The sequence below is a fragment of the Oncorhynchus kisutch genome, linkage group LG14, assembly GCF_002021735.2.
Source record: "Oncorhynchus kisutch isolate 150728-3 linkage group LG14, Okis_V2, whole genome shotgun sequence".
NCBI classification, from domain to species: Eukaryota; Metazoa; Chordata; class Actinopteri; order Salmoniformes; family Salmonidae; genus Oncorhynchus; species Oncorhynchus kisutch.
The window spans coordinates 53877791-53897504 of NC_034187.2; the positions used below are offsets into that span (position 1 = coordinate 53877791).

A 19714-nucleotide genomic window follows, 5' to 3' on the forward strand; every position below is an offset into this window, starting at 1 on the left:
CTCATTATTATTGTGTTATAATACATTTTTCTCTGATCTTATTTAGTCAATCTTTTCTTAACTCTATTTTCTTAAAACGACATTGTTGGTTAAAGGCTTGTAGGTAAGCATTTCATGGTAAGGTCTACACCTGTTATGTTCGGCGCATGTGACAAATAAAATTGTATTCGATTTTTGAATTCAGAAAAAAAAGATGAACCAAATTTTCTACAAATTTTAGAATAAGGCTGTAATGTAACAAATTGTGGAAAATGTCAAAGGCTCTGAATACTTTCCGAATGCACTGACAGTTATGCAGATTACCACGAGTATAGTAGCTATGCAATGTATTGTTAACTACTACTCCCAATGTACATTTACATTTTAGTCATTTAACAGACGCTCTTATCCAGAGCGACTTACAGTAGTGCATACATTTTCATACTTTCTTCGTACTTGTACTTAAATAAACATGATTAAGTATCACTTGTCCTGCATGTATGATCTTATATTTTATAATATGTTGTGTGTAAATTGAATCCTTGTTTCCTTACTGTGCTATAAGTTGTTGGTCTGGAAATGGTTCCAATAATGGTTCCAATCATTTCCCCACCATTTATTTTCAGTGGCGTGCATTCATTCATGGATGCCAAGGGCAGCCAAGCTTCTCAAATTCTTTTACCAAGAAATATATATTTTTTTTAAATCATTCATCTCTGTGTTTCATTATTTTCCTCCAATTCGCAAGAGGCTAAATGTATTTTACCAGAGAAAACATCAGAGCGAGCAAAACAGTGCCCCTCTGTATCTGTAGGCCATCTATCTGATACTGTCTGGTCAGAAAGAGTATGACATTGTTGCAGCCCATAGCATTGAATGCAAGGGAAACCAGAGAGTGTTTGACTTCCCTTTATATATTTTTTATAACATAATAGCCAATCAGCGTTGAGCTAAACTGATTAAGCTCAACTGTATATGGTCCCGGCGCACCAAAACAAAGTGTCAAGGGAAGCCAGTTTGGATTTGGCTCTACACCAATCACAAGCCAAACATCATTTACAGAAAAAACTTGTTGCATCTTCTTGTGTTGTTGTCCTCCGGTGGCTAGCTAGCATGCTAAAATGATCCCTTTCTTAAATTAGCCATGGATGGAGATAGGGATTTGGACTTGTGGTTTTACTTAATTCTCTGTACTGGCCAATGATTATAATGGTGATTCTGATCTAACCATAAATTCATACATTGTGCCCCTGGCCTAGCCTGTTGCGTTGTTGCCCATGAAAGGAAGTTAGGCTAGCGAGGAAGCATTTTAACCAGGTAGCCTAGGACAACAAAAACTAAAGTGTGATCTGCAGTGGCGATGTTAGCATGTAAATCTTAGTGGGGCAAAAAAAAAATAAACGCATGCCAGCAAAGCAACAACACAACACTAAACAATACATGAATTGTACTATAACGGTGACAAACAGTGCCCACAAACTGTTTAAATAAAGCTATCCCAACAGCAGAGCTTTCTTTTCACCACCATGGAGTGAAACCTTTACCACTATTACATCTGGCTATCAGCGGAGTCTTGTCGGGCAGCGAAACAGTTCATTCAGCCTAATTTACTTCCTTTAAAAAAAACATAGCTAATATGGGTGACTTTCTTAAAAATGTAGTTTCTACTGACAATTGAGATGTACAGACTATATAAGGGGACGACGAGCCGACACGGGGCAATCTGTCATTTCAATTAAGACATTAACGAGGACGGACGTAGTCAATATAACTATTTCTTCAGCACTTTAGAAACGTACAGCAACAGAATTCAGAACATGGGCCGTTCTTACATTATTCTCCCTGTACACCAAGTCAGAACTGTAGGATAAATAATGGGGGTATATAGAGTGCATTCTGAAATTGTATTCAGACCCCTTCCCTTTTTTCACATTTTGTTACGTTACAGCCTTCTTCTAAAATGTATTTTGTTTTTAATTGTCCTCATCAATACCCCATAATGACAAAACGAAAACAGGTTTTTCCATTTTTTATTTTGAATACATTTGCAAATATTTCTAAAAAAGTGTTTTTGCTTTGTCATTATGGGGTATTGTGTGTAGATTGATGAGAAAAAAACTATTTAATACATTTTCTGAATGCACTGTAAGCAGACAATGAAAGGTTTTATAATATTCAGTGCTTACATTTCTCTAAAATAGGCTACTGGCCACTTAATAATGGAACACTAGTCACTTTAATAATGTTCAAATAATGTTTACATACTGCTTTACTCATCTCATATGTATATACTGTATTCTATTCTACTGTAATGAATGCCACTCCGACATTGCTCAATTTAATATTTATATATTTCTTAATTCCATTATTTTACTTTTAGATTTGTGTGTATTGTTGTGAATTGTTTTAGATACTACAGCACTGTTAGATACTACTGCACTGTTGGAGCTAGGAACACAAGCATTTCGCTACACCCGCAATAACATCTGCTAAATATGTGTATGTGACCAATAACATTTGATTTGAGGCTACATGTGCACCACAAAGTCAGAACAGTAGGCTAAGTTGAAGTCTGAGATTTTCCAGTTCTGAGTTTCCAGTTGTTTTTAACATGGCAGAAGTAATGCTGGATTGACAGCATGAATGTTTATCCTTTTAAGCTTGGTAAAGAGACTCTTAAACCCAGACTTGGACCACACACCCACTCCACTGAATAGCAGGCTAGTGATTGCTTGCAATGCTTGCAGCTAGCCACTGATTCCTTCCAAACCACTCATTGTTGAATTTGCGATTTCAAACTTGTTGTGTAATGTTTATGTCCAATGGCAGATGAGCATCAATACATTTATCTATAATTTATCTTCATAAAACAAGGATTGAAAAGGATTTTCCAGTAGATTGTAGATGTGATTCAAGATGATGACTGCTTGTCTAGCTTGCTAGCTAAGATTTAGAAAGTATGATGTTGACACTTCTAATGTAACTCTAGGCAGCACCCAAGGGCTTGAATTTTCGAGCTGTCCCCTTAGATTTTGTGGTGACGTAGTGTCCCCATGAGTGACAGTACACTGAGCCAATCACGGCGCGACTAGAGGACATTACCAACCCCTAAGCTCCATATTTTCCACTTCTGCCCCACCACCACAGAAAGCACTGAGCTAGGCAGAAACACCTGCATTTTGGAGCAGCCTTAGTCCAAAAAAGAGACCACGTTTGCATGCAGCTTTATTAACTCAATTATTATTTTTATTTTTTACATTGTTTGAAAACTGATATGTGACACATATTAATTAATGCCAAAATAACAAAAAAATAGGGCTGAAATTTTCCACTTGTAATTTTGCTTTAAATAAACAATTTTATTGTGTTCTTGAATCTAAACAGTCTTATATAAGCGCAATTGAATAATGATATATACTGTTTTACTGTACATTATTATTGAATTTGTGCGCCTATGGAACCTTTCTTCAAATGCGTGATTTTACGTAGGGCTCATTTAGTTAAACACTTCCCTATAAATGCGCTGGCCCGGAAATGTGTCGTCCTCTTCAAGTGATCAAACATGGCGGTGAGTGCAGGTTTTACGTGTAAGGAGGCAAGATTTCGCGGGTTACCTTTTAAATCCACAATCATCAGCGTTATACGGCCAAAAACCCATTGTTTTTATAACCAGATATGAGTAGGTTAATGTGCACTATTGAAACAAAGTTGTATTACGCACAAAATATGCGTCCTTGCTTTTAATTGAAGCGTAATTTGGGGAAAGTGACATGGCTGTTGAAGTCGAGGTTTCTCCGAATAGGTTTCTCAGTACTTTGTTACAGTTGACGCGACATCGGATGAACGTTAACATGCGACCAGTGAAAATATGAACATTCACGAAATTGTACAATTGACTGCAACATTGTAAACATGATACCTTAGCAAGGTGGCTCGTAGCAGCCGACGATAAGCCATATGATATGCACCGGCATGTCCTGTTGGCAGGAATCTGGTTATTTAACCAGGAAGTTAAACACATTGAATCACGTTTTTGAATATATTTGTCAGTGTAAACATGTGTGGCTGCTTGGAAACGGCCTAAAGACCGCCAGTTGGGTATCTGTTGACATTGACCAGGATTTAATAGCTAGTTAATATCGACATGTTGCTATGTTGGCAACTAGCTAGCTATCCAGCCTGGCTGCATAGCGGACAACTGATGTAGCTAGCGAAACATACGAACGAAACCTAACTGTTACCCTCCCAGCCACCTAATGCCAACGTTTGATTTCAACAGGAACAGAGCGAGAAAAAGGAGAACCCCATGCGTGAGCTTCGCATCCGCAAGCTTTGTATGAACATCTGTGTTGGGGAGAGTGGTGACAGACTGACCCGTGCTGCTAAGGTGCTTGAGCAGCTCACAGGCCAGACCCCTGTCTTCTCCAAGGGTAGGTATCCTATGCCTGTTTTGTTTATGATCATCTGTGGCTGTGTGTTTGATGGTTACCCTGTTGATTGACATGTTAGTGGAAAATGTTTGTGCTGAAGTCTTCCTCCCCCTGTACCCCTCAGCCCGCTACACTGTGCGATCGTTCGGCATCCGCAGAAATGAAAAGATTGCTGTCCACTGTACCGTCCGTGGAGCTAAGGCTGAGGAGATCCTGGAAAAGGGACTCAAGGTGAGTTTTCAATATTTTATACACTGTCCATTTACTACACCTATTTATTGTAACCACTGCATGAGTGTTTTGGGATGTGGGTTTGTTGACTATGCAAAACTCTTAATCACCATTAATTTGCCAAGGGAATGTTTCTTTCTGACACCCTTTAGGGTAGGGCTTAGTTTAGTCGTAACATTTACTCCTATTTGTATTTTCCTAGAGTTCCGTAATACTTATGGTTAAGTTGAATCACTTGTGTTCATCCTCAGCCAATGGTGATTTTGATTTGGCAAGGTGTCAACTTTGACCATGGTCCACATTCGCAATGTATTTAAGCATATTGCCTAATGTTGCAACATGTTGCCCCTGCTAAATGGAATACCTCGTTTCTTCCAAAGGTGCGTGAGTACGAGTTGAGGAAGAACAACTTCTCTGACACCGGCAACTTTGGCTTTGGCATCCAGGAACACATTGATCTGGGAATAAAGTACGACCCCAGCATCGGTATCTACGGACTGGACTTCTACGTCGTGAGTGGCTTCACATATTTTAGAATTATTTTAAAAGTTGATTTTACCTGCCAGTTGGGATACGATAGGGTTTTACATGTCTTCTAATCTGAACCACACTCTTTCTTTCACTCTTTGTTTTCAGGTCCTGGGCAGACCCGGTTTCAGCATTGCTGACAAGAAGCAGAAAACGGGCCGCATTGGTTTCAGGCACCGCATCCGCAAAGAGGAAGCCATGCGCTGGTTCCAGCAGAAGGTTTGTGTGGGTTCTCTTAATCAGGGTGGGCAGTCATACCTGCAGATTATTTGCTGTGTGTTGCCAATTAAGCAGTAACGCACTCCTGAGTCTACTAATCAACAATTTGGTCTTCAATGTTGACTTTGATCATTTTGAATTGGCGGTTACTGTTTGGCTGAAATAAAAGCCTGCACTCAGTGCCCCCATGCAAGTATGATTGCCTTCTGCTACTTGAATGCTGTTGGTAAGAACTCTGACTCATATTGTATAGTAAGGCTGAATTACCTGTGTAATATAAAATTGATGGCTTTTCTTTTGTGTGCAGCTTGAGTAGACTTCCTTGCTAAGCATCTAATTTTTTCCTCTTTTTTTCTTTTCTTTAGTATGACGGTATCATCCTCCCCGGGAAGTAAAGAACCATCGTTGACCTTGTTTATAACTATAATAAAATGGAAAAATACCCGTGTTTGGTTCTGTGGTCATTGAAGTGAGACGAATTTTATGTTGGAGTAATCCACATTTATAATTCTGCATAATAGGAAACTGTTGGCAGTAACATGACTCAAAGGACAGACTGTGCTAATAGGTTTAGATTCTGGAAAGAATGGAGGTTGCTCCTTAAAAGCACATGTTAGTATGTTCTCTTCGTCTGCTCTCAATCAGAATACTAGTGGTCTGTTGAGAAGCTTTTGCCTCTGAAGCTCAAATTGTAATTATACCATAAGAAGCTATTAAAGGGGAAATTAATATAAAATCAGAAACATTGTCTCCATCATGCTATTTGATTTTGAGTGATTTGCCCGAGGTGTACTTTCCTGAGTGCAGCCAGTTGTATTGAACGGTTTGTGTATGTAATACTTGGTGTTTCATTATTCTGGCACATGATGGCAGTATTCGCTCTTAAAATGAGTAGTCTGGGTGAATTGAGTTTGTCGGATACTATTTTTGGATGTCACATGGCTCTTGAAATCACGAATTTAAGCAGCTGTCTCCTAGCTCTTCAGAATGCCTTGGGAGGGTGTCGGAGACGAGTTGGTGCAGGCATGGAGGATTTTATGCTTCCAAATGCAGCTATTTCATGCCATTTTAGAGAAAGTGGCAATAAACAATGCAGAAATCGTTTCCTGGACAATGTGACCACAAGTTACCTCTGAGGTTTGAAATAAACCGATCCACCAAAGCCCCATACACTACCCACCATTGCGACCTGTACGCTCTCGTTGTTTGGCCCTCGCTTCATACTTGACGCCAAACCCACTGGCTACAGGTTATCTACAAGTCTCTGCTAGGTAAAGCCCCTCCTTATCTCGGCTCACTGGTCACCATAGCAGCACCCTCTCGTAGCACACGCTACAGCAGGTACAGTGCCTTGCGAAAGTATTCGGCCCCCTTGAACTTTGCGACCTTTTGCCACATTTCAGGCTTCAAACATAAAGATCTAAAACTATTTTTTTGTGACGAATCAACAAGTGGGACACAATCATGAAGTGGAACGACATTTATTGGATATTTAAAACTTGTGTTTAATCACTGTGTGTGTAATCAAGTCTCCGTATAAATGCACCTGCACTGTGATAGTCTGAGGTCCGTTAAAAGCGCAGAGAGCATCATGAAGAACAAGGAACACACCAGGCAGGTCTGAGATACTGTTGTGAAGAAGTTTAAAGCCGGATTTGGATACAAGATTTCCCAAGCTTTAAACATCCCAAGGAGCACTGTGCAAGCGATATTATTGAAATGGAAGGAGTATCAGACCACTGCAAATCTACCAAGACCTGGCCGTCCCTCTAAACTTTCAGCTCATACAAGGAGAAGACTGATCAGAGATGCAGCCAAGAGGCCCATGATCACTCTGGATGAACTGCAGAGATCTACAGCTGAGGTGGGAGACTCTGTCCATAGGACAACAATCAGTCGTAGATTGCACAAATCTGGCCTTTATGGAAGAGTGGCAAGAAGAAAGCCATTTCTTAAAGATATCCATAAAAAGTGGAACACACCATCCCCACTGTCAAACATGGTGGTGGCAGCATCATGGTTTGGGCCTGCTTTTCTTCAGCAGGGACAGGGAAGATGGTTAAAATTGATGGGAAGATGGATGGAGCCAAATACAGGACCATTCTGGAAGAAAACCTGATGGAGTCTGCAAAAGACCTGAGACTGGAACGGAGATTTGTCTTCCAACAAGACAATGATCCAAAACATAAAGAAAAATCTACAATGGAATGGTTCAAAAATAAACATATCCAGGTGTTAGAATGTCAAAGTCCAGACCTGAATCCAATCGAGAATCTGTGGAAAGAACTGAAAACTGCTGTTCAAAAATGCTCTCCATCCAACCTCACTGAGCTCGAGCTGTTTTGCAAGGAGGAATGGGAAAAAATGTCAGTCTCTCGAAGTGCAAAATTGATAGAGACATACCCCAAGCGACTTACAGCTGTAATCGCAGCAAAAGGTGGCGCTACAAAGTATTAACTTAAGGGGGCTGAATAATTTTGCACGCCCAATTTTTCAGTTTTTGATTTGTTAAAAAAGTTTGAAATATCCAATAAATGTCGTTCCACTTCATGATTGTGTCCCACTTGTTGATTCTTCACAAAAAAATACAGTTTTATATCTTTATGTTTGAAGCCTGAAATGTGGCAAAAGGTCGCAAAGTTCAAGGGGGCCGAATACTTTCGCAAGGCACTGTATATATCACTGGTCACCCCCAAAGCCAATTCCTCCTTTGGTCGTCTTTCCTTCCAGTTCTCTGCTGCCCATGACTGGAACGAATTGCAATAATCTCTGAAGCTGGAGACTCACATCTCCCTCACTAGCTTTAAGCACCAGCTGTCAGAGTAGTTTACAGATCACTGCACCTGTACTTAGCCTATCTGTCAACAGCCCATCTACCTACCTCATCCCCATAATGGTATTTTTATTTTTTTGCTCCTTTGCACAGTATCTCTACCTGCACATTCATCTTCTGCCGATCTACCATTCCAGTGTTTAATTGCTATATTGTAATTACTTCGCCACCGTGGCCTATTTATTTCCTTAACTTACCTCATTTGCACTCACTGTATATAGACTTTTTTCTTTTGTTCTTTTGTTCACAGTTGCAAATGAGAACTTGTTCTCAACTAGCCTACCTGGTTAAATAAAGGTGAAATAAAAAAGATCCCCTTAGGTCAGTTTGGCTTTATTCAGTGAAACACCAGGGTTACGTTGCCTCTGGAATTGCTTGTCTGGACAGACTGGCTGTTTACACAGGTAGCCCTTTTCAGATATTTTTCTACTAATTGGTCAAAGACATGAATTGGGCTGCTTATGTAAATGCCAAAAGCACCAACGCACACTTACCCTGTGCCAGCAACTCTCAGTAAGATGAATACAGAGTGATTCCTCCAATCAAATAAGCATCCAATTACATAGTTGAGTCCTCATTTACTTGACCCCTATTTTTGCTAGGCAGGTTCTCATCTATGGGAGTTTTACTGATTCCTAGTAGCTTTATTTACCTTTATTTAACTAGGCAAGTCAGTTAAGAACTAATTCTTGTTTTCAATGACTGCCTAGGAACAGTGGGTAAACTGCCTGTTCAGGGGCAGAACAACAGATTTGTACCTTGTCAGCTCAGGGATATGAACTTGCAACCTTTTGGTTACTAGTCCAACGCTCTAACCACTAGGCTACCCTAGTGGATGGAGATGGAGGTCGACAAACTCTATAACAAACACAGGTGAGCTGGAACCCATGGCCTAAATACAAAACATGACCTGAGCCAAATCTCTAAATGGTCACCCATTTAATTTCCGAATCAAAGGTCTGCTGTTTTGTTTCTGGTAGGTGGAAATTCTGAGGCCTGCGAATAGGTCAGGGTCACAGTTTGCTGGGCTATCGCCCTGACAGACATTCTCTACCTGTGTTCGTCAGTGGGTGACATTGTAATCATGTTATTTTGACCTCTAACCTTGTCCACCTATACTTCAGCAGTCACTGCAACTCTCACTTCATTGCACTTTTAAAAAATTCAATTATGTATAATAAAACTTTTCTGAGCTAAACTACTTCAGACAAGCATACTTTACAGTACTGTTATATATATAGTATTATAAATACATATATTCGCTGTTTCTTTTAAATGAGAAATGATTAACGTTTTGCTGAAAATCATATTGCAATATTTGTCATAAGATTGTATGACTTAATTTAGAACACCCAGACACTATCATTCACTCCAGGATGTTCACACACACACAAAAACACACACACGTAATCACCACAGTCGTAACGACTGTGATGTTCCACCTTACTAACTGCAATACATATTGTACACATACTGCAAATTGATTTAATTTACAGTCATATTCACATTCAACAACCACATAGGCCCCATTCCATTGAACTCCCTAATGTGCTGTTGTCATACCAGTATAGGAGTTAATTCACTCTGCCTTCCATCTTTAATTTTCCTTTCTTTACTGCTCTGTTCCTCTATCTACAGCTCTCTTCTCTCCTCCACCTCTATCACTCCTCCCTTCCATCTTCCTCTCTCTTTTATTTAATTTGTTTAAATCTCGCTCTTAGGCAGTGATGGACTGTGGGGCCACACTGCTCTCTCTCTGTGGCAGTTGCTGCTCCTCTTTGGTTGTTGGGGTGTTGCGGTGCTGTTGCCTGCGGGGGGTGTGGCGGGGTGGGAGGGTCAGGGTGCAGCAGGACACGCCCACAGTGGCCTCGGGCAGATTCTCCTCCATGGACCAGCTGTCAGTTGCCGGGGTGTACTTCTGCACGGCCGCCTTGTAGAGCTTCTCGGCCTCGTTCCAGCCACCCAGCAGGTACAGCTGTTCCCCGAGGGGCGACAGGCCTGCCGTGCTCACGCCCAGGGGCAGGGGGGAGGCCCGGCTCCACTCACCGTTCTCTGGGGAGAACACCTCCATGGACAGGACGTCCATGCGGTCTCCGCTGGGGCCCAGCTGGCTACCACCCACCACGTACACCTTCCCTCCCAGGGTGGAGGAGCAGTGCCAGCCTCGGGGGGTCTCCAGGCTGGCCTTCTCACTCCAGGTGTCCGTCTCAATGTTGTAGCAGGCCACCGAGCGCGAGTAGGCGCAGTTGATGTAGCCGCCGGTCACCAGGATGTCTCCGGAGGGCAGCACGGCACTGGCGTGGCAGCAGCGTGGCATCTCCATGGGCGTCTTGAGCTGCCAGATGTTGGAGGAAGGCAGGTAGCTCTCGATGGTAGCCAGCAGGCCCTCCACGTTGCGGCCGCCAACAGCGTACAGGCGCCCACCGGTGGCTACCAGGCTGAAGTGGGTGCGGCGCTGGCGCATGCTAGCCAGATGCAGCCAGGTGTTGAAGCGAGGGTCGTACCTGAGGAGGAAGAGATAAACAGTGATGAGTCAGAATATGAAGTTGTCTAAATTGAAATGAAATCTACACATAATCAATGAACACTCAAGTGTGCTTTGCTGCCTTATAATATTTACTGTATGTTAAGGTCTGGACCTAGTCAGTGACTTTTCTCATGTGTGGGTGTTTGCTAATTACATAAACTCAGCAAAAAAAGAAACGTTCCTTTTTCTGGACCCTGTCTTTCAAAGATAATTCGTAAAAATCGAAATAGCTTCACAGATCTTCTTTGTAAAGGGTTTGAACACTGTTTCCCATGCTTGTTCAATGAACCATAAACAATTAATGAACGTGCACCTGTGGAACGGTCGTTAAGACATTAACAGCTTACAGACGGTAGGCAATTAAGGTCACAGTTATGAAAACTAGGACACTAAAGAGGCCTTTCTACTGTCTCTGAAAAACACCAAAAGAAAGATGCCTGGGTCCCTGCTCATCTGTGTGAATGTGCCTTGGGCATGCTGCACGGAGGCATGAGGACTGCAGATGTGGCCAGGGCAATAAATTGCAATGTCCGTATTGTGAGATGCCTAAGACAGCGCTACAAGGAGACAGAACAGACAGCTGATCGTCAACGCAGTGGCAGACCACGTGTAACAACATCTGCACAGGATCGGTACATCCGAACATCACACCTGTGGGACAGATAGAGGATGGCAACAACAACTGCCCGAGTTACACCAGGAACGCACAATCCCTCCATCAGTGCTCAGACTGTCCGCAATAGCCTGAGAGAGGCTGGACTGAGGGCTTGTAGGCCTGTTATAAGGCAGGTCTTCACCAGATATCACCGGCAACAACGTTGCCTATGGGCACAAACCCATCGTCACTGGACCAGACAGGACTGGCAAAAATGCTCTTCACTGACGAGTCGCGGTTTTGTCTCACCAGGGGTGATGGTCAGATTTTTGTTTATCGTCGAAGGAATGAGCGTTACACCGAGGCCTGTAATCTGGAGCGGAATCGATTTGGAGGTGGAGGGTCCGTCATGGTCTGGGGCTGTGTGTCACAGCATCATCGGACTGAGCTTGTCATTGCAGGCAATCTCAACGCTGTGCGTTACAGGGAAGACATCCTCCTCCCTCATGTGGTACCCTTCCTGCAGGCTCATCCTGAGATGACCCTCCAGCATGACAATGCCACCAGCCATACTGCTCATTCTGTGCGTGATTTCCTGCAAGACAGAAATGTCAGTGTTCTGCCATGGCCGGCGAAGAGCCTGGATCTCAGTCCCATTGAGCACGTCTGGGACCTGTTGGATCGGAGGGTGATTGCTAGGGCCATTCCCCCCAGAAATGTCAGGGAACTTGCAGGTGCCTTGGTGGAAGAGTGGGGTAACATCTCACAGCAAGAACTGGCAAATCTGGTGCAGTCCATGAGGAGGAGATGCACTGCAGTACTTAATGCAGCTGGTGGCCACACCAGATACTGACCGTTACTTTTGACCCCCCCCCCCCCTTTGTTCAGGGACACATTGCTCAATTTCTGTTATTCCATTTCAAGTTATTCCATTTCTGCTAGTCACGTGTCTGTGGCACTTGTTCAGTTTATGTCTCAGTTGTTGAATCTTACGTTCATACAAATATTTACACATGTTAAGTTTGCTGAAAATAAACGCAGCTGACAGTGAGAGGACGTTTCTTTTTTTGCTGTTGTTATACAGGATATCCATGTACCTGCTGAGGGTGCTGACAGCGTGCTTGGCCTGGTTGCGTGCATCGTTCTGGTCCTCTCCTCCTGCCACGTACAGAAAGCCGTCCATCACAGCCACACACTGGTTGAAGCTCTTAGCGGGCAGCTGGGACAGGTGGCGCCAGGTGGCCGCACCCTCGCGTGGATCTCTCCACAGCACCTGGAAGGGAACCAACGTCAACAACGTAGCACTTCTCATTTCGGATAATACGGTTGAATCATGGTGATTGGTGAAACAGTAGTATTCTAAAATGTTGGTTAACTTCTTCATCATGTCTTTGACCTCTGCCTAATGTTTAGCCCACCACAAGATCCGCCACACTCACCACTCTGCTCAGTGCCCGCTCGGTGATGGAGGGACGCCCCCCAACAGTCAGCAGGGTGGCCTGTCCTCCACGCACCTGCGTGCGACGAGACTGCAGCGTGTTCTGTTGGTGGGGCAGCAGGTGGTAGTTCATGGCATCCACTAGCAGGCGGTGGCAGTGAGGGTCCATCATCATCCTCGCCACTGGCTGGATCTCGCTGACCAGCTCGCTGGCAGGAATGGTCTCGAAGCGCACGTGGGACAGCAGCTCGGCGGCGTGCACCTGGCGCTTGGGGTCGAAGTCCAGCCACTTCATGGCCAACTGTGGTTGAATGAAACCAGAAATATACTTAGAATCCTATTCGATTCGGCTTATAAATACCGCTCCCTCTCTGCTTCCTTGCTATGTCTCTCATTCCTACTGGTATTGTGTATTAATAACCATACATACAGAGAGTTATACTGACTGAGTATTTCTATTCACAGTAGGATGTCAAATAGCCTGGCAAGTGTCTGTGTACTAGGGTCATGTGGCTATATCATGTCCTTAACAGCTGGTCTGAGGATTGATTTAGGTTTCGCTCAAAATGGCTGTAGTTGGGGGTAGGGAATGAGGAGACCTGATCCCAAGTCAGTTATTACATGCAGAAAAGTAGGAAGTAGCAAGGTGAGCGGAGCTGACCTGGAAGGCGGTGACTTCAGATGGCAGCAGCAGGCTGTCCTCCTGGAGGAAGGCTGTGATCTGTTCCAGGGTCAGCTGGTTGAACAGGGGCGTCTCGGTGAACGCGACAAAGTTCTCCAGCACAAAGCGGCGGGCCGCATCGCGCACGGGAATCAGGCCGTAGGCGGCGCCGATGTTCCACACGTACACGCACGTCTGCACGTTCATCTCGGCCAGCAGGAAGTCCATGCACATCTGGAGCAGCTGGGGGATCTGGAGGGTGGCAGCGGCGGACACAGTGCAGCCGATGGTGTACAGGGACATGTGGACGCGGCCCAGGTAGGCGAAGGTGATCACGTTGGCCAGGCCTGAGAATAAGTGGAAAACATCATCGCTTTATGCATGTATTTTTGTCTATTCATGTGGACTTTGACAGATACGTTTCCAAACAAGACTGTTCCTGCCTTTAATAAATGTCAGCTATAGATGCTAGGCGGTTAAGTTTGAAACTTACCGAGGGGGGAGAGCGACGACAGCTCTAGACGCTTCATTCCGGGGTCCTTGGCCAGGATCTCCCGGAAGTACTGGCTGACGGAAGAAATGACCAGCTTGTGCACGTCAAAGGCCTTGGTCTTACAGGCCAGCTCCAGATCGGTGAGGAAGCGCTCCTGGCGCATGCGGCTCAGCTCCTCCAGCAGGGCGTTGCCGTGGAGGGGGCGGGTCACTTCACAGCCCAGGCCCAGGCCCTTTTCTCCGGGCTTGATGATGGGAGGGGGCAGGGGGAGGTTGAGGTGGTTGAGCTGCACGATATCCAGTGCAGCCATCTCCTCGATCTTCTTCACACCCTCCACCACCACCACTCCTCCTCCTGTCATCTGAGTAGTAACAGTGCTCACCTGGGTGACAACTGGCTCCATGGCAATCTCCTTTGTACGATTGACCTTCCTCTTGGGGGCCATGGCGACAGCTACTTTAACAGTTGGGTTAAAGATTTTGGCTCTCGAGTTCTGACTGAAGCACTGAGGGATGAGGACAGACCAACTAATCAACAAATTGACAAAGCAGATTTTTTACTGAGTGTGGTAAGGTGGACTTTCTTCATTGATAAACAACCACTGAAACACTGAGTGACTGTTGGACTAGCTATGTGTTCTCTACTGCTAACAGAAGGGGAACAGATTGACAGACACCGGTGTGTAGGTGGGGTTGGTCAGTTTCAGTGCGACAGCACACAGGACCTGAAAAAGAGAAGTACTAAGTACCACAACATCAGAGAAAAAGGCCATGGCAACAAAGTAACGACAAAAACTCTTTATCTCGCTCTCTATCACAGACAGAGTCTAAAAAAAGAGGGGTGTGTGATTGACAGCTGCAGGTTTCTGAGGGTGCTTCGGGTCAGGTTTATGGTTTATAGCAGCCAGACACACAGGTGCTTGTATTCATACTCAAATACAGACTCCCACTATATTTCAGCAACAGAAAAACTGTGAATCTTATTCATGTTTTAAATGGTCCTATATAAAAATGTGAGAAACTTGAAGGGAGTTTTAGAAGGACACTTGAAAAATATACAGTATGATCCTGTATAGTCTCTTAGTTTTAAATGAGAAATTAAGTATAAACGTTGCTTATACACATACTGGTTATTCAAGTTTCAAAGTGTCTCAATCATTACGACAAACTAAGCACACACTTGTAACACATACTTGGAAAAATACACACATCTCACTAGCTCAACATCCATGGCAACTTCAATTACAGATACACAGGCGCGCTCATGTCACCTAAAAATACACTAAGGGCAAAGCGAGTATAGCTTTGGATTACTACCCAGTAAACCACCTCTCTGGTTCCACACCCCATACCTGCCCCTCATCATATCCTCCCAGTGATTTGACACACTATACCTAAATTACTTTAATTCAGTGCTTATCACTTTGTAAATAAACACAGAAGGACAAGCTGGGACTGTGGCCTTTATAGATATAAAATACAAATTAAAATGATCATAGTGGGACAACCTAATCATGACTAACCCTTTGATTACAAGGGTACAGTGTCATTATCATCAACAGAGGACCAAAACCTGAAAAATACTGCTGCTACTCTGTTCTTTTTTTACTCTTATTATCTATCCTGATGCCTAGTCCCTTTACCCTGCCTTCGTGTAAATATCTACCTCAAGTACCTCTGCACATTGATCTGGTACTGTTCCTCCCTGTATATAGCCTCATTCTTGTTTATTTTAATCCTCCTGTTATTATTTAAATTGTTCTTATTTTTAACTCTGCATTGTTGGGAAAGGACTCGTAAGTATTTCACGGTCATTTGTTGTAATGGAATTGACCCCTGGGTGTTCTACTCTGGCAAAGAGTCTCATTTTGCTTCATGTCTGTTTTGACATGTACAAATAGAAACAGAAATTCAACATGCTTTTTTTTTTTTACCTTGTGATATTCCTCTGCAGATTCATAAAAAAATGAAGTGGCAAGAAAGGAGATAATATGTATATGTTTTGTGTGAAAGGACATTTGTTTCTCTCTCAAAAACCATGGAGATTTTTCACTCCGTGCTGCTGATGTTCTCGGTAAACGTTATACCTTTCCATGGCCAAAGTCAGAGTAAACAACATGTCAGAGTGCAGGTGCTTTCCACCACGTGTGCTATGTAAAATACATACATGGAGATCCTGTTGGAGATTGACCCTCAGCCAAGGTTATTTATGTCCAGACTGTTGTTTACAGATCACCTACAGAAGCAGTGGATATGGGTCACCAATCATCCTTGACCTATCAAAGGGGTGTACATCTCCTCAATATATGACGTACCCGTTTTAAGAGATAGTAATTTCATTGAATAAATAGATGTGCTGCTATTTCTGGTTCCTGTGATGAAGTCTGATGTTGTTCTATTGTTGTGTCTATTTGCCATGGGGCGTCCAGTATGGGAGATGACACAGCAGCTGTGACTCCCACCAACCGTTGTTACAGATATTTGTGAGGGTTAATGTGCTATGTGAAGGTTATTTTCATTTGATGTAATCATGTCACATTGTTAGCTACATTTCTAGAACCTTGCTGAATATTCTAAGACCTTTGCAAATGTCTTCCTTTGGTGGTCAGGTTCTTGCCCACCAGCGGAGAAGTTTTAAGAAAGTGGTCTCAGAAATATCAGGTTCTTTCTTACATAAGCAGCCTCTACTTGTGTTGTTGACGTTTCAGTGGATGCTTATCTTCACTTGCACTTCTCAAGACAACAATTTAGACAACAATTTAGGCAACAATTTAGGCAACAATTTAGGTCAAACTGTCAGGGATCACTTTCCCCCATCATTCCGATAGTTATCATCCCACTGGGCACACACTGGAACCAACGTGGATGTCTGTGCCCAGTGGAATCTCTGGTGCAGACCAGCTATAGGTCAGTAATGGTAGTTTATAATTTTGGCACCCAGAACAAATCTTGAGTAAGCGGTGGCCTCTGGCCATCTACTCGATTTTGGCAAGTCTGTCACAAGATATTATTAGAGGTACAGTACATCACTGGTCACTGCTGTTTCATCTCTTTTGCGGTGTGTTGCGACATCCAACTAGGTGGCTACTCACACCCGCCCTTTGGCATGTAACTAACTATCTCCCAGTGTCAGCTCTCTCTCATATGACACCGACAACAGCTGCTGTCCTGTCCCCCTCTCCATATGGGGGGGAACACAGCCCAGTCACAAGCATCATCCACTGCACTGACCGGGGATATTTGCATCATCCACTGCACTGACCGGGGATATTTGAAAACATCAAGTTCAGAGAGAATGAGTAGGAGGGGAGTGAGAGAGGCAGAGAATCTAATATAGTATGCATGTGAATCTTTGTGCAAAAAATTATGTAAGCTAGTTGAGGTCTGAGGCAGAGCTTAATGTTGGGAGGTAGTGGTGTACATTTTCATTGGTTGCTGTTTTGGGGTTTAGCCTGGGTTTCTGTATAGCACTTTGTGACATCTGCTGATGTAAAAAGGGCCTTATAAATAAATGTGATTGATTGAGTGTGCCATAACCTCCCTACGGAAAATATGTCTTTGTCGAGGATGATGAGGGTCAGAGTTGGTAGGAAAACAGGACAATAATGTGAAGGAAAGATGAACTACCAGATCCTATGAAAAACATCATATGGGATAGGCTAGGAACAGACAGAACATCTTATGGGATAGGCTAGGAACAGACAGAACATCTTATGGGATAGGCTAGGAACAGACAGAACATCTTATGGGATAGGCTAGGAACAGACAGAACATCTTATGGGATAGGCTAGGAACAGACAGAACATCTTATGAAGCTAAAGAAAAAGGAGGACAGAAATGAAAAGGGGGCATGAACATAAGGAAAATAGCAGAGATGGATCAAAATCGACAGGAAAGATATTGGAACGTGGTAGAGGTAGCTGAGTAGGTGACACCGTGACAAAACAAAAACAAAGCCTGAAAGAATGATCCAAAATTGGGCTCCTGAGTGGCGCAGCGGCCTAAGGCACTGCATCTCAGTGCTAGAGGTGTCACTGCAGACCCTGGTTCGATCCTGGGCTGTATCACAACCGGACGTGATTTGGAGTCCTATTCTGCGGCGCACATTTGGCCCAGTGTCCTCCGGGTTAGGGTTTGGCCGGGGTAGGCCGTCATTGTAAATATGAATTTGTTCTTAAGTGTCTTGCCTGGTTAAATAAAATCTCAAAGCCCAGAACTCTGTGCGGTACACAATGCCATCATGCGTCCGACTCCCACCTCCCCCAGTGTCAGAATTCCTTTGCCTATCTCCAGAGATTATTTATAGATTCTGAGCAACACTGTGCCTTTGAGGCTATAGCTCGTATGCATCCTGCTATCAACTTGGCCTCACATGAACTGTTTGTGAGTGTGAGTGAAATAAAATGCAACTTCAGATTCTACATAGTGTGTAATTGATGCTATAGTCAATGTGATTACATCCATTATTTTAGGTGATGAAATGTTTGAAAAGGTTCTTATTTGGGTATGTCTTTCATGCCAATGTCTGCACACTTGTAGTTTGTATTATTGGCAATGGTTAAGTTGTAAGGTTCTGGTGAAATACAAGAGCGCAGCATTGCAACTTCTAATGTCAACATACTACTTAATATATATATAAAAATGCTTTATGATTAGGATAGGCTATCTCATCAAGTTGGATAAATCATGAGTCGAAGAATCATGCAAATAGTTCTAGAAAAATACAGTCAATATGCTTTACCTGTCTCTCCACCCACTTTCCTCTCTCTTCTTCCTTTTCTTTCTTTGTTTCTTGGATTTCTTTCACTTTGTTGATTTTCTCTCACAGGTTGCTCTCTCTTCCTCTGTCCCTCCGTCCTCTGTCAGTCTTTCAGTGCACTGTGGTTCAGTGTTTGAGCGAGTCGGGGTCCAACCAAGTCTATGAAATGAGACCACCTCCCTCCCTAATTTCCAGCTCACACCACCTACAACTCCAAATGCAGGCACCCCCTCCCTCCCCACCAAAAATACTCGATATGTGGCCAGCCCTCTGCCATCCACCCCCTTCAGCCACTAGGCTGAGCAGACTATGCCAATATGCTGTGCTCAAGTTTCTGTTGTCTCACAGTCTATCTCTCTGTGTTGTGTGTGTGTGTGTGTATGTGTGTGTGTGTGTGTGTGTGTGTGTGTGTGTGTGTGTGTGTGTGTGTGTGTGTGTGTGTGTGTGTGTGTGTGTGTGTGTGTGTGTGTGTGTGTGTGTGTGTGTGTGTGTGCACGCATCAGGAAGGGCCTCTGGTGCTATTTTAACAAAGTAGTGGATAAACTTGATGGGGTTGTTGATGCACCGGATGTTGTAGAGATTCTATCAACAAGAAAGGAGGCATGCACTATGATACTGACAACAACATAATTGTATTGATTATTAATACATTAGCATCTGAATACCAGTATTGTAAAGGCAATAACTAATGATGGCAAAAATATATGATAAAAACTGTAAGATGTAACATTTATATAGGGCCATATCAGTATATTATCACCAATATCATTGAGGTCAAAAAGGATATTAAAGGCCCAGTGCAGTAAATACGTAATTCTCCTGTGTTTTATATATATTTCAATATTATGAGGTTGGAATAACGCTGTGAAACTGTGAAAATGATGATAATCCCCTTTAGTGTAAAACAGTGGTTCCCAGGAACATGGGGTCGTGGGAGAATGTCCAAAATCCGGAAAAGAATGTAACATTATAGTAGACGATCTTATACAGAGTGACTTAGATGAACAATTAGTGTTAAGTGC

At 43.4% G+C, this 19714-nt stretch overlaps 2 protein-coding genes across 2 annotated transcripts; one reads left to right on the top strand and one right to left on the bottom strand.

Moving 5' to 3' along the window:
* Positions 1-3523: 3523 nt before the first annotated feature.
* LOC109903678 (60S ribosomal protein L11) lies at positions 3524-5835 on the top strand. Its single transcript, XM_031789310.1, has 5 exons — positions 3524-4409; positions 4534-4640; positions 5021-5152; positions 5277-5387; positions 5753-5835. The coding sequence occupies exons 1-5, from the start codon at positions 4286-4288 to the stop codon at positions 5780-5782; spliced, it is 504 nt and encodes a 167-aa protein (XP_031645170.1). The 5' UTR covers positions 3524-4285; the 3' UTR covers positions 5783-5835.
* A 2702-nt stretch (positions 5836-8537) lies between these two features.
* LOC109903677 (kelch-like protein 31) lies at positions 8538-18835 on the bottom strand. Its single transcript, XM_020500540.2, has 6 exons — positions 18675-18835; positions 13935-14439; positions 13442-13788; positions 12782-13081; positions 12440-12615; positions 8538-10724 (listed from the first exon to the last, which is right to left on the bottom strand). The coding sequence occupies exons 2-6, from the start codon at positions 14377-14379 to the stop codon at positions 9938-9940; spliced, it is 2055 nt and encodes a 684-aa protein (XP_020356129.1). The 5' UTR covers positions 14380-14439; positions 18675-18835; the 3' UTR covers positions 8538-9937.
* Between the last annotated feature and the right edge of the window lie 879 nt (positions 18836-19714).

What these genes read in the sequence shown, in the direction of transcription:
- LOC109903678 (XM_031789310.1), top strand. Translation starts at nt 4,286, where the DNA reads ATGCGTGAGCTTCGCATCCGCAAGCTTTGTATGAACATCTGTGTTGGG. An exon ending in ACGGACTGGACTTCTACGTC is followed by an intron (nt 5,153 to 5,276) that starts GTGAGTGGCTTC and finishes CTTTGTTTTCAG; the next exon opens with GTCCTGGGCAGACCCGGTTT. An exon ending in TGCGCTGGTTCCAGCAGAAG is followed by an intron (nt 5,388 to 5,752) that starts GTTTGTGTGGGT and finishes TCTTTTCTTTAG; the next exon opens with TATGACGGTATCATCCTCCC.
- LOC109903677 (XM_020500540.2), bottom strand. Translation starts at nt 14,379, where the DNA reads ATGGCCCCCAAGAGGAAGGTCAATCGTACAAAGGAGATTGCCATGGAG. An exon ending in AGCGGGCACTGAGCAGAGTG is followed by an intron (nt 12,616 to 12,781) that starts GTGAGTGTGGCG and finishes GTTCCCTTCCAG; the next exon opens with GTGCTGTGGAGAGATCCACG. An exon ending in GCTGTCAGCACCCTCAGCAG is followed by an intron (nt 10,725 to 12,439) that starts GTACATGGATAT and finishes CTTCCTCCTCAG; the next exon opens with GTACGACCCTCGCTTCAACA.